Raw genomic sequence first — 13,546 nt, 5'->3', positions numbered from 1 at the left:
TAGCTGCTTTAGGAGCAACAAAAACTCGGATAAGGGCTTCGATGCTTTTATTAGGAAAAGTATGAACTTGAGAATCAATGGTGAACATATAATTACCAACCGTGAACTATAATTTTTAAAGTTGGTAAAAATAGTTTATTAAATTTATTAATTGGTGTACTGGGACCAATGCTTTATCTACTTTACACTTGTGATATACCACAAATGGAAAATATCACGATGGCTACATTTGCTGATGATACTGTGATTATAGCTGTCGGAGACAATAGTGAAGAAGCCTCACGAAAATTACAACAGGCAAGTGACAATATAAATAATTGGACACAAGCTTGAAAAATAAAAATTAATGAAAGTAAATCTGTACATGTGCAGTTCACCTATAAACAGACCATACAAGCACCAATAACCTTAAATAATAACAATAAATAAACATTAATATCTCGGAATGAATCTTGATGCAAAACTTCCCTGGTAGGAACATATAAAGAAGAAAAGAAAAGAATTTGAATTGAGATATAGGAAAATGTACTGGCTAATTGGAAGAAAATCACACTTGTCAGTACATAATAAGTTGCTATTATATAAGCAAATATTAAAACCTATATGGACATACGGAGTTCAGTTTTGAGGATGTTCTGCAAAGAGTAACATAAATAAAATACAAATTTTTCAGAACAAAGTTCTGAGAGGTATTGCGGGTGCACCCAAATACTATAGGACCGACAACCTACATCGAGACCTTCAGATACCCACAGTCCGTCAAGAAATCAAGAAAATTGCAAAGGGGCACGAGGAAAGACTCCATTCTCATGAGAATATTGAAATATTGCAGCTTTTGGATACCACCAGAACAAGACACAGACTCAAAAGAATCAAACCATCTGATCTTGCGTAGTGTTGTGTAGTGAGGTGCATATATTAAAAATTACAGCAGTGACATGTATAAACATTATTTCACTAGAGTCTGAGATAGGGCCTATGGGTCCTCCTAGTTATATATCTAGTTTTAAGTTATCATAAAGACAAATTGTAGGTTAGACGGAAACGACTAGTAACAATATATTAATTAAATAATAAAAAAAATTATTAATTGCAGCTAAATAATTACTAATTTTCTTCAAGACATATTCTTAATGATTAAAAAAACGATTATTAAAAATTTCTGAACCATAATAATCTCTTAAGCCCATCCACTAACTTAATTTAACCTCAAGTATATTATAACAAAATTATTTTTCAGAAATAAAAAAAGACAGGGATTGTTTAATAATTTAATTTATTAGATATTTTTACAAAACTCTTCTTGGCTATCTTGCTATAATTTATAAACTCCCTATAGATAATACAAAAACTTAAAATTATAAATATTGTATATGTACAAGGTATAATCGGAATTTCCATACATCAGTAAATTTATACAAAAACAAGTCCATAATAATCTATCAAACAAAGCCTAGTCAATTATACAAGATTTACTCGACCGAGCATAGAGGTAGAGCAAATCTCGTAGTTTAAGTCGTCGTTATCTTTTGTCATACGTTAAGTCTTTAACTCTTTTCTGTCTTGTATGGGCGTCAAAAGAAAACACGAATGGCCGACATCTTTGCTCCTCATACTGGGTAACATAAGCTTACGTCTAAAGAGACTCCCTCTCCTATTGTTTCGTGGGTGGTACTGCAGCACTGGGGTTCTTCTCATTGGATAATTCGATGTAAATGGGTCGATTATTCGGCGTGAACTTGCTGTCTTGAATCACTTTTTCTTGGTGCAACGTGTTCATCTACAGAAAAAGAACATAACGGTAAATAATTATCTATATAAAATAACCATAATGATTTCCATTTAGTATTATTGCATTATTCATTCGACTCTTATTGAAGACTTATCGGACGAAAATCCAGCATCAAATTCTCAAATGATCTCTTCATATAGCTTAAAAGTTGACGAATTAACGGTTTACAGACCTTTACATTTGACGGGAAATGTCCAAAGGAGAGAATAGTTGCCAAACGAATTAGAGAACTTTAGAGTATTCGTCACTGAACACTGGCCAAATTATTATTGGTTGACATTCAATTTATCATGTCAGATTACTGCAGTTTTTGTTAACTGTTCTGTTTTTGCTTGTTGGTAAGTAAGTAATGATTTCTTAGAATTGTTATTAAACAAATAAAATATTTTTTTCATACCTCGGTCGAAAGTACGCACTTTCATCCCTAAGAACAGGGAAGAAAGTTAAACGTTTACTACCTGTGAGAAGTACACCTTCGCCCTCTATAACGGCGGGAGGAAACAATATATTATGCGTTTTGTACTAGTAGCTAGGGACTATTTATTCTGTCGGTACAACATATTGTTTACAGCTGTCATTAACGTTGCTACCTCTAACCTTAAAAATAATCATCAATGTTGTTTTGTCGTCTGTCGATTCAATAATCCAGAAAAAATTAACAATACGTTATCATCATACGAAATTTTGAAGCAGAAGCCCAATTGATAATAAATACAGATACGTTGCCGAAGAAGTCTATTGATGTCGGGGGCAGGCATCAAAAACATGCTCATCAAAATTTCAAGTTAAATTAATAATGTACTTTCGACCGGCTATTAAAAAAAAATCGTATACCCCACACGGGCCAAAAGTTGAAATCTCGGCCCTGCTCGTCATGGTTCCTGACGTGAAGCCGAGAAATTCAACTTTCGGTCCTTGTGGTGTAATATACTACTCAGCTATAGCTACCAGAAAAAGGAAGATATTTTAAGAATGATAACAAGGGATGAAGTGAAATCAATGTTCGGGTGATGCGAAACTGTCAAGTTTAGAATCAAACAATAATATTAATTGTAGAACATCTAGGGTGAACTTTAGTACTGTGAACTTTAGTATTGGCTTTAGTAAGTGTAGGATATAAAGTTCAATGTATATATCAAATGACTAGGTTAATTGATTAAATGACTGAAGATTACCGAGCTACTATATATAGAAACTTGAACTCGATAATGCAGAATACTATAATATAATTCATTGTGTTGTTCTGCATCGTTAGTTTGAATTACGAGAAATAAGTTTTTTTTACAGCACTTGTTTTCGAAAAATAGGATATATATACGTCAAATACTATCTTCCTGTGGGTGCATTATCAGCTAGTGAACCCTGTGTGGTTTGGTTTCATTTTATAGTCGACAACTAACCTTGTTAATGTATTAAAACATATTATTATTAATAACATATTAAATTAATTTTTGACCAAATGACCAGAAATACGTGTGTTTTTAAAAATCATTAAAATATTACCCACAGTTTAGTTAAACCCAAAATGTGTCCAAATGGGGCGATAGCAAAATTACATTGAAGTTAAATATGATTATACTATATGAAAGCTTTAAATGCAAAACCATTCAATATATATAGAAAGCCATTTTTTTTAATTTTAAAAAGTTGTTTGTAAATCAATTGTCATCAATTAAAACCATAATTATTTTGAAGGGGTTCATTTACTTAAACAAATGTATATTGGTTATAATTAATATTTTGGCTTAAGGCTAGTTCAGCATCAGAAAAATTCATTTTTAACTATTATATATATATATATATATATATATATATATATATATATATATATATATATATATATATTATATATATATATATATATATATATATATATATATATATATATATATATATTTATATATATATATATATATATATATATATATATATATATATTTATATATATATATATATATATATATATATATTTATATATATATATATATATATATATATATTAATACAAAATAAAATATTATAATTTGTACTATATCATACAATTTAACCGTTTTAATTATCCGGTCCATAATATTCACAATAACATTGTAAATATAATTTTAACTTGCCTCAATACATTTTTGTGTTGAACAAATAAATAAAATATTAAAAGACGCAAATTTTGTCTGCTTTCAGTATGAAGGAACAAAAAGATAGGTACTTTAATACATCTTATTTAAATTGATAGCATTAAAGAAATACGAAAAAGGGAAAAGGCGCTATAGACAATTTTGATTATATTTGCAGGACATATGTTGTGTTCTTATTTAGGTTGCAGCTTTTTCATATTTACATTTGTTTTTATCTATATCTTATATTTTAGTATTTTAATATCTTATAGGATTTGTATTTATGTAGAATTTTATTTTAAGAATTTTTTAAAGAAATTACATTTCGATTTTAATCCAAATTTAATAAGTCAGTAGTGTGACGTCAGAGGTTAGGCACGTGATGCTTTTGAAATCATCTACAGATACAATGCCTTCCTAATAAAATATTTTCTATATTTTCTATAGTTGTCCGTAACGGTAGTTCCAACTAACTAATGAAGTGCTGTGAAATGGCCTTTCCAGCATCTTCTTTTTATTATTTACTCGCGACCCGCCCCGGCTTCGCACGGGTGCAATGCTGATACTAAATTAAATACACTACAGAAAAAATATGAACGTTGTATATAAAAACATAGCGGCCCGCTCCGACTTTGCACGGGCATAAAATATATATGCCTATGTCACTCAATGAAAACATGATTAAAATCGATCCAGTATTTTTGGTTCATTCATTACTGCCCTTGGCCTGCACGCATTAAATTTGGAGTAAAACAATTCCTCTTCCCCTATACTTACTATGAAGATTTCCTGCTATCTTTGGAATATCTAAATTCATACAATTTTTATTACATTACACATTTTTAAACGCAAATTTTAAATTTGTAATATCTCCGAAAATATTTGTTTAATTTACATGCTGTAAGGAACCATATTGATCTATATTAATTGCACACTGTATTTAAGGTACTTAATTCGATAAGGATTAATGCCGTATTGCTTAAAATAGCTTCGTAAATAAGCCATTTTCTCACGTAAAAAGTAAACAATAAAAATGGTTAATGTGGGTTATCCCTAAAAGATAAACATATACCATCGCGGACTTTTTTGTAGACCTTTTTATGGTGTACAATACTGTAGTACATTAATTTGATCTAACTCGTAGGGTTAGGCAGCGTTTTTGCTAATTGCTAAATAAGCCTAAAAAAATAGGTTAATTTACGACATCACGTTAGAAACCTCTAAAATTAGCAATGTTGCCTTAGTATATTATGCATGTATTATACATATAAACCTTCCTCTTGAATCACTCTATCTATTGAAAAAAACCGCATCAAAATCCGTTGCGTAGTTTTAAAGATTTAAGCGCACATAGGGATATAGGGACAGAAAAGGCGACTTTGTTTTATACTATGTAGTGATGTTTTATATTTTTTATAAATTATATGTTTTAGGTTAACACTCCATATATTACTCTATGATAGTGATTTTTGATGTATTTGGACAGCTTTAGTATTGAAATTATTTTTTCATTATAAAGCTTTTCTTAATTTCACTTGGAGACTCAGGTGCGCAAAACTTGGTTACAACTTTATATATGGAAGTCTTTATTTTATGGCCAACATCGACCCAGTCCAAACGAAGTACCTTAAAACTACTTTACGACTAACGTTGCTTACCTTTCGACGATACAAGAAAACCAGGACCGTCAGAACCGAGATGACGAAAGCCGATCCGGCCGCTATCACTATTAGCGCCGTGTGGTATGGAGCTACGACAGATACAGGAGCTTGAGACACTACTTCTCGGTATCCTGCAATAGTAGGGTTCTGTCCGAGACTGTTGTCTTGCATGAGGGGTTTGTGGATTACCCGGGACCTGGTGATATCGGCGGTGAGACCAGGTAGCGATTGCTGCATCACCTAGTATTCATTAATATTAATTTTTAAAGTAGGACATTATTTTGCTGACTGGACTTACCATTTGTTCAAGCCGATAAGCAACATCGACTTTATTTGATCCGATCAATGAGAACTTGACGTACAGAGCATCGGGAGTGAGTTCTGTGGTGATTCCATTGTCGTTAACGTTGCCATTTAAGTTGTTCACTATGCGGGTGATTTGATTCACCACCGGTGATGCGTTCACGTCATCGAACTCTCCCCTGAAGCCTAATATTACCTCAGCACTTTCTAGAGGTACGGCGGCTTAAAAAATATAAATCTCCCGGTAATGAAGCCCAACAAAAACATATTTATTACTTACAACAGGCGCGTTGTCCTCTAATAAATGTATTGGTGCCGGTTATTTGATTTCCTGCTTCATCCACGCACCAGCAGGTGTCCTCCTCGCATTGAATGGGGACAAACTTTCCCGCCTCGTCACATTGACCGCCCAACGCCTGACACCTGGTCGTAGGTGGTAAATCAATTTCCGTGTCCATCCTATCGATGCTCATGTCAGATAGGGATTCCTCCTCGTCCAAAGAACCAAGTTGCATCATTAGTTCTTCCAAAACTGAAAATAGACAGGAAAAGTATATGTATTTGCATTTAAATAGATATAAGTATGTCGAACGAGACTTGGTCTAAATAAAGGTCAAATACTTTATGACTCAATTAAGATCAAATAGTTTGATAAGCATGATGATTTGGTGACCGCCTAAAATGATATGGTGATTTAAGATTAGATGCATATCAGTGTAACGAAGTCCCTTTTTGATTTTATGAATAATGGTACCTATAATACGAAGACGTAACAAAAAATTGATATATAAAAGTTTTACTTAAATTGGCGAAACCGAGGAAATGTTTTGCGTGGTACGTTCAATGCTGGTTCTGAGACCACTTTTTTGATTGGTTCATTTGAATTGGCCTATAAAGGCATTTGATTGGCTCTTTTCTATAGCACGATTTTTTGTTTCAGTTTGTTTACGACGCCATTTTTGTGTGTCTGAAATAAAATATAATTAGCATAACATTTGTGTCTTAAATATAATCACTAAAATTTGATTATAATGTATCTTCATCCTCAGAAGTGTTGTGTATCCAGTGTATGTGCGGAAATAAAAAACCAGACGTAGTTTTCCTTGGAAGAAATAACCCAAGTTAGCTAGATTAAGGATGCGAGTGTGAATTAACATCGCTTTTACCTGGTACGTATACAATTATTTATATAAAGCATTTATGTTCATATGTATTATGATTTACAGGAATACAACAGAAGAAATCATGAAAATATTACGCACAGTTTAAACAAAATGTGCCCAAACGTCGTGTGGTGATGGCAAAATTACATTGAAGGTAATCTCATTATACTATATCAAAAGATTTTGTTACCCTTTAAAAAGTTCTTTGTAAAGTGCCACCACTTAAAAACCTAATTATTTTGAAGGGGTTCATTTACTTGACACAAATGTATATTAATCAAGATACTAATAATTAATATTTTGGCTTAAGGCTTCGACAACCTTTTCGACAAGGATTTTAATAAAATACATTAATAGAAAATAATATAATACAATTACTAACCAACAAGATGAGCTTGATTTTATAGACAAAAGATTATCATGCCTGTTTTATTATATTATAATAATAGATGCCTAAACTGTCTTTTTAACTCCTTGATTTTACCATAATAAGAGCACAGCAATAATTTTGATATATATCATACATTTTAATTTTTTGGTGCTAACTATTGCTATTTGATATGTTTTCTCCATTCTGACATATATTCGTTGAACTGTTTTAATTATCCTTTCCATAATTTTCACAATAACATTGTAGTAATAATTATATCTTGTCTCAATACATATTTGTGTTGAATTCAGCGAAATGACCTTTCAGCGCTTTCCTGCTGAGACCACGCAAAACAATTCTGAAATTATTTGTATTAAATTAACACTCTATATATTACTCTATGGTATGGTCTAATTACTGTGGTATCTTAATGAGTGCTACTTTTGTGACAATTTTCGAAATAATTTCAGTTTATCCTAAGAGATAGGCTTTGAACTTAAACATCTCTGTAATACTTCCAAAAGGTGCACAAAATAATACGTCAGCTTGAAATATATACAATATTTACGTGTTAATAAGGCATTGAGTCATTATTTGCTTTTAAAACATCTACACATCTTCGCGTAGTAGATTCGTAGAGTGTCTGAACAATTTTCATTGGAATATTCTCCAATTCTTAAACCTAAACATCCACCAATCGCTTTAATGATGTTGGAGATGGGAATTTACCTCTCAGTGTCAGCTTTACAACGGTTTAATTAAGTAAAAATGTTTGATGTACATTAATGAATACATTACAAGATTTGGCATGTAAAATGAGCAATATATACGCGTCGCATTATTTGCACGGAAGTATTGTTGCCAACATGCAACAAAATTTATTTATATTACATCGTGTTCATATTATTTTGTCTTTCCCCTGTATCTATAAAATCGATGAAAACATATTTACGTTTATTTTAGATTTTATATTGAAAATGATTTATTTTCAACAAACTTTGCCGAAACCTTTGTTTAGTTGTCGGGCTAGTATATTTATTATTTAACATTTATATTTTAAATTTAAAATAAGGATTACTTCACTGAACAGTGACGTAATACGCTCTGATTGGTATTTAACTTATCATGACGGTTATGATTATATAGTATCAAATAAATAGATCCTTTTAACCTCTTTGATCAAATAAACACTATATTTGTGCGATAACTGATTTCTATCACCACCCCTATACTAACCTAGATCGGCTTCACTGACATCCATCCTATTGCTAGCTCTAGCTCTGTTTCTAGCTTGCCTGAAATTGCATTCAGGTTCGGCACCTCGGGTTAGAGTACCTTTCAGAGGCTCTCCATTGGGAGTGACGCACCAACACACGCCTACATGCTCCAAACATTGAACAGCGTGCCAGTTTCCCGTCTCATGATCACAGCGTGGCGCAAAGGTGGGCTTGTGATAACGTTCGGCTACTTTCTGGTTCTTTTCACGTAAACGCTCACACTGGCTCAACACTGAACGTAAAAAATCAATCTTTAGACGAGCGATGAACGGTAGCATTGCATGACTTACCAGGACAAACAGAGTTGCACATGGATTCTGTTCGGAAATTATTGTGATTTCCTTGACATCCTGCGTATGTGAAGAGTTCGCATCTGTTGTTTTTGGCGTTGAAGAAGAACCTGGTTTCGTTTTTGTTCTGTGTGGGATCTTGACATTTACCTTTATCCATTGGTTCAAAGCAAACGTCTCCTACAAAAGTACATCATATTGTTGTTGTTGTTGTCACTTATACTGAAAAACTTATATCGAAATACTGAAAAAGTGCAAAAATGTATCGATGTATTGCTAGCAAACCAACATTCCTTTGAGATGGTGTTGTCATATTGCCAGAAAGAGGAGAAAAAACTAGAAACAATTATAGAAAATATTTTGGTCTATAATTTTTTCAATAAATCATCTAATTTCGGGAAAAATTATATAAAAATGATAGGAACAAACTTTGTAATAATATCGTACTACTTTATTATAGTGCATACAATTTCTTCCGTTACTAAATTCACTTACTTGGTTTTGGGCAACACACTGCGTATTCTCCTACAGGACTCAATTGACATTTATGAGATGATGGACAAGATTCTGACTCTGGACCACAAGTGAACAGATCGTCGCTGCTTCCCAGTTTCAGGGGTTCTCCGTGCTGGCAAGGGTTCTCTTTCTTGGGTAGACACATGGGTACTGACGGACATGGCCAGTTGATGCACTCTACCGACACCAAGCGACACATCTCACCCTCTCCTCTGCAGGAGATTTTCGTACAAGGATCAATGCATTGGCACGTCCTGCAACCATTTTCATTCATTTCATAGCCGTGTTCGCAATCATCTCGACATTTTAACAAAGGACAATCGTTGGATCTTGCGGTAATGTCGCAAGACATGTTAGTTTCTCTAGTTCTTGTCTGGCTTAACTCGAAACCTCTGTCATCAACACACCAACACTCTTTGGTACCTGGATGACACTGTTTCTTGACAAATGAACCATCGTCACTGCACGAAGGTATGTAGACTTTACTAGCGGGCATTCCAGATTCGTGAGCTTGATGTTCGGCTAATGTTCTCTGATGTTGACAAGCTAAAATAGTTGAAAATATGTCACACAACAACCATTTATATGGTATAGATAAACTACCGGTGAATAGAAGAGGTTCGACGCATTGAGTACCACACCCATTGGAACAACACCTCATGGTACCATTGCAAACAGTATCAGAATAGCATTCAAAGTCACAGGTTGTCGAAGTTGCTGGTACCAGATAGGGACACTGGCCAATCTTTTTAGGTAAACCTTAAAATACGAAACTAAAAGTTAGTAAAATTGGAATAAAAATCGTGTATTAACCATACATGCTGGTACAGGTGGACAATAATGATCTTTACAATTAACTTCAACCAGCTGACACTGTTCGTCTTCATTACAGGTAACACTTCCACATGGATCTCGACATTGGCATGTTGGACACCCTATAAAAATAGTACATTTAAAACTTTAGAACAAAAATAGAGTAGCATTAACATCACCAGTCTCCTCGGAAAGAATAAAGCCATATTCACAACCCATTCTGCAAGTCAAGTCAAGGCAGTCTCTAGTGTTTCTTAATTCTTCGCAGTCAGTAGTGTTATCTTTAGTTCTAAAATAAAGAAGAATAGGTTTTTATTGATTTTGTAGATGTTCTTAATATGATACTCTGATCAAAATACAGTAAAACTCTCAAACTGACATCAAGGAATATTATTTTAGTGTAAAGCGTCATTTGATTGTTGCTTTCATAATGATAATGCACGTTATCATGAATCACTGAGTGTCATTGGTACATGCTGACGATACGGCTACCTTATCATCTCACGAAGATCCAATATCAGCTACAAGGAACCTTCAATTTCATCCCAACAAAATTCAATTGTTATTGAAAACATAGCGTATCAGGGTAAATGACTTGTCCTCTAGTAAATCTTAATAATCATGAATTTCCGCAAGCATCTGAATCAACGCTTAATTTGAGAAAAATATGTACTAATAAAGCATAAACAACTTGGGCTTAAACTGAACCACATGTTATTATGGACTCATAGAACGTAAATCCAAATTATCTATGGATTAAGATAATACTGTATAAGTCAATTCTTAGATCCACATGGACGTATGGCATTGAACTATGGGGTAGTAATAGCTGGGGTAGTACCAGTGCTACGTGCCATCGTTCACGCCCCAGATTTTGCCAGTAATAACCTAGTTTAGCACGATACTCCCTGGAAACCATAACGAGTGCGATCTATAGTGCCAGTAAAATTCTCTAAAGGAGTGTCAGTACACCCTAATGCACTATCCAAACAATTAAATGTGCAGCATGTCAGTGAAGTGCGTATTCCAAAACGTTTACACTATCCGACCTGATTGATAGACACATAAATAGTTTTTCGAATATCATAGAATAGAAATTAAATTAGGAATAATACTAGTTTATACGTTTGTACAAGAGACCACTCAACAGACAGATTGCGGAAATATTGGCCTGATTTATATCCGTCGGAGATCTAAATCAACTTCTAAAATTCCCTAGAAAGACCTTTAGGACAACATCGGTTTGTATAGGTTGAAATTATTATAGCTGAATCAAACAACTAGAAGGAGAACGAAATAAATTTAGAAAAAATACGTCTAACTAATTTTTGATCACATCCCTGTAAAACTAATCCATATTTCAATAATTTACCTAGTCTTGGGGATTTCTGTTCCAAAACTGTCGACACACCAACATTCGGTGGTTTTGGAATCGCACTGGGTAGCCAGATAGTTTCCTTCCGAGTCACACTCTGGCGTTGGTAGGGCCAGATTCATTCCCTCCCTGGTACCCTCCATGCTTTCAGAAAACTCGTGAAGATACTCGCACACTAAAAATGATTTTCATGTTAGCACTTCTACCGTTTCGATTGAAATGTCGACTGTTATACTTGTTTGTGGCCTATTCTCCTCCTGGTTGAAGTTAGCCGACGCTTCTCCTTCGAGCTCCTCCTTGTTTTCATTCGGGCAGCATACTGCTTGGGTTGATCCGGGAACAGCTGTGCATTCGTACGTCGACGGACAAACAGTACCGTCTTCAGATTTCAAGGCGCAAGCAACTGGAGCACCGCTTAAGTCGTCAGTCAAGGGAGTTCCTTGCTCGCATGGGTTGGCATAAACAGCTTTTGGTCGACCTAGTTGGTGCAAAAAATATAGAAAATAAGTTACCTAGTACGTGTTTAATGTACTGGAGATCTTACAAACTGGCAAAGATGGACACAAGAAGTCATTACAGTTTGATTCCTTGACATTAACACACTCTTCGTCCTCTGGGCAAATATAACCATCACAGGGGTCATCACACTTGCAAGTATGGCATCCGTCGTCACCCAGCTTGAAGCCATATTCACAAATGGCAGCGCATTCTAGTTGCTCACACTCATTTCCGTTTTTGTCCATACTCCTAGCCATAGTTTGTGTACGAGCTAAATATAAAGTATATAAGTTATAGAAGCAACCAAAAATTAATATCAAATCATTAAAAAAAATAGTAATAAAATAAAAAAAACAATATCAATTGGTGAAAATGCAAAGCATTTATGTAACTGTTAACAAATGTAAACTGTTAACTTCAGTGGTTTTTATTGAACATATTGTATTTTCGACAATCTTCATAAACATAAAAATTGTCGGTTTTTTTTTTGGTTTCAATGATTTAAAGAAGGCTGTGAAAGTGATGGGAAAGATGTATAGAAAATTATTTGAAATATTTCGAATAATATATATTATAACATTTTTTCTCAGCGAATGCCTTTTTCAAGTTCAAAATGATTGGAATACATGCAAGTACCTAATATATAAAGAATGAAATAATGAAAGTGATCTAAATGAATAAAGTGAACTAAATGAAAATTTACAAGGGTAAACAAAGTGAAAGAAGAAGAAGCTAATGTTCAATATGATTTATTATAAAATGATTACAAAAATGTAGATACAAAAATGGCAAATTCAAACTTCATTCCCTAAGATTACCTGAAAGTGCTACTATTGAACAAATATTCTAATTATTCTATCGTAAGGAAATATGAATTACCTTCAACAGCAGAACAGGTGACGATATCTGAAGGTCCCATTGATCCTTTTAGTTTTCTACCCATTCTGTCGACACACCAACACACCAAACCATTCCTGCTACATTGTTTCGGCTCGAACTGACCATCATCCGTGCATTGTGGTACGTAACCGCGTCCAGCACGCTCACTGACTGCCAGAACTTCAGAAAGTGCTTTTTGGTGGTAGCACTCTAAGAGCATAACATTGGTTTTCAATATATTAACGACCACAAGAATCTCTTACCTGTTACATTCTTCGGATGCATACAGGATGATCCGCATTGGTTGGTGTGACAGCATTTTTGTACCGAGGGACATTCTAAATCGTGAGTACACAAAGTTCCGCATTCAAAGTCGTTTTCTGATTGGATCGGACATTGGCCAGTCTTCTGAATCTTCAGAGATGCGGGACAGCAAACACCATAGTCATTTCCTATGAAAATATCAAATGTAAAGAAAGATTTCTTGGGGATTTACACGCC

At 33.9% G+C, this 13,546-nt stretch overlaps 1 protein-coding gene across 1 annotated transcript in view; it reads right to left on the bottom strand.

Moving 5' to 3' along the window:
• Positions 1–1,259: 1,259 nt before the first annotated feature.
• The window catches only part of LOC143194965 (uncharacterized), an 80,547-nt gene continuing 68,260 nt past the window's right edge, over positions 1,260–13,546 (bottom strand). Inside the window, exons 7-21 of the mRNA XM_076401782.1 lie at positions 13,309–13,497; positions 13,046–13,255; positions 12,213–12,437; positions 11,904–12,146; positions 11,666–11,843; positions 10,473–10,582; positions 10,299–10,415; positions 10,084–10,239; positions 9,460–10,026; positions 8,965–9,144; positions 8,634–8,906; positions 6,145–6,396; positions 5,860–6,086; positions 5,559–5,801; positions 1,260–1,780 (exon numbers count right to left, since the gene is read on the bottom strand). Of these exons, the coding sequence (XP_076257897.1) occupies positions 1,655–1,780; positions 5,559–5,801; positions 5,860–6,086; positions 6,145–6,396; positions 8,634–8,906; positions 8,965–9,144; positions 9,460–10,026; positions 10,084–10,239; positions 10,299–10,415; positions 10,473–10,582; positions 11,666–11,843; positions 11,904–12,146; positions 12,213–12,437; positions 13,046–13,255; positions 13,309–13,497 (3,296 nt within the window). The 3' untranslated portion in view covers positions 1,260–1,654. The remainder of the gene's footprint in view (positions 1,781–5,558; positions 5,802–5,859; positions 6,087–6,144; positions 6,397–8,633; positions 8,907–8,964; positions 9,145–9,459; positions 10,027–10,083; positions 10,240–10,298; positions 10,416–10,472; positions 10,583–11,665; positions 11,844–11,903; positions 12,147–12,212; positions 12,438–13,045; positions 13,256–13,308; positions 13,498–13,546) is intronic.

This window comes from Rhynchophorus ferrugineus, unplaced genomic scaffold (genome assembly GCF_030347505.1).
Source record: "Rhynchophorus ferrugineus isolate W39M unplaced genomic scaffold, kcgeb_rfMv2 rfM4, whole genome shotgun sequence".
NCBI classification, from domain to species: domain Eukaryota; kingdom Metazoa; phylum Arthropoda; class Insecta; order Coleoptera; family Curculionidae; genus Rhynchophorus; species Rhynchophorus ferrugineus.
This window is presented reverse-complemented; position numbering and strand designations above follow the sequence as displayed.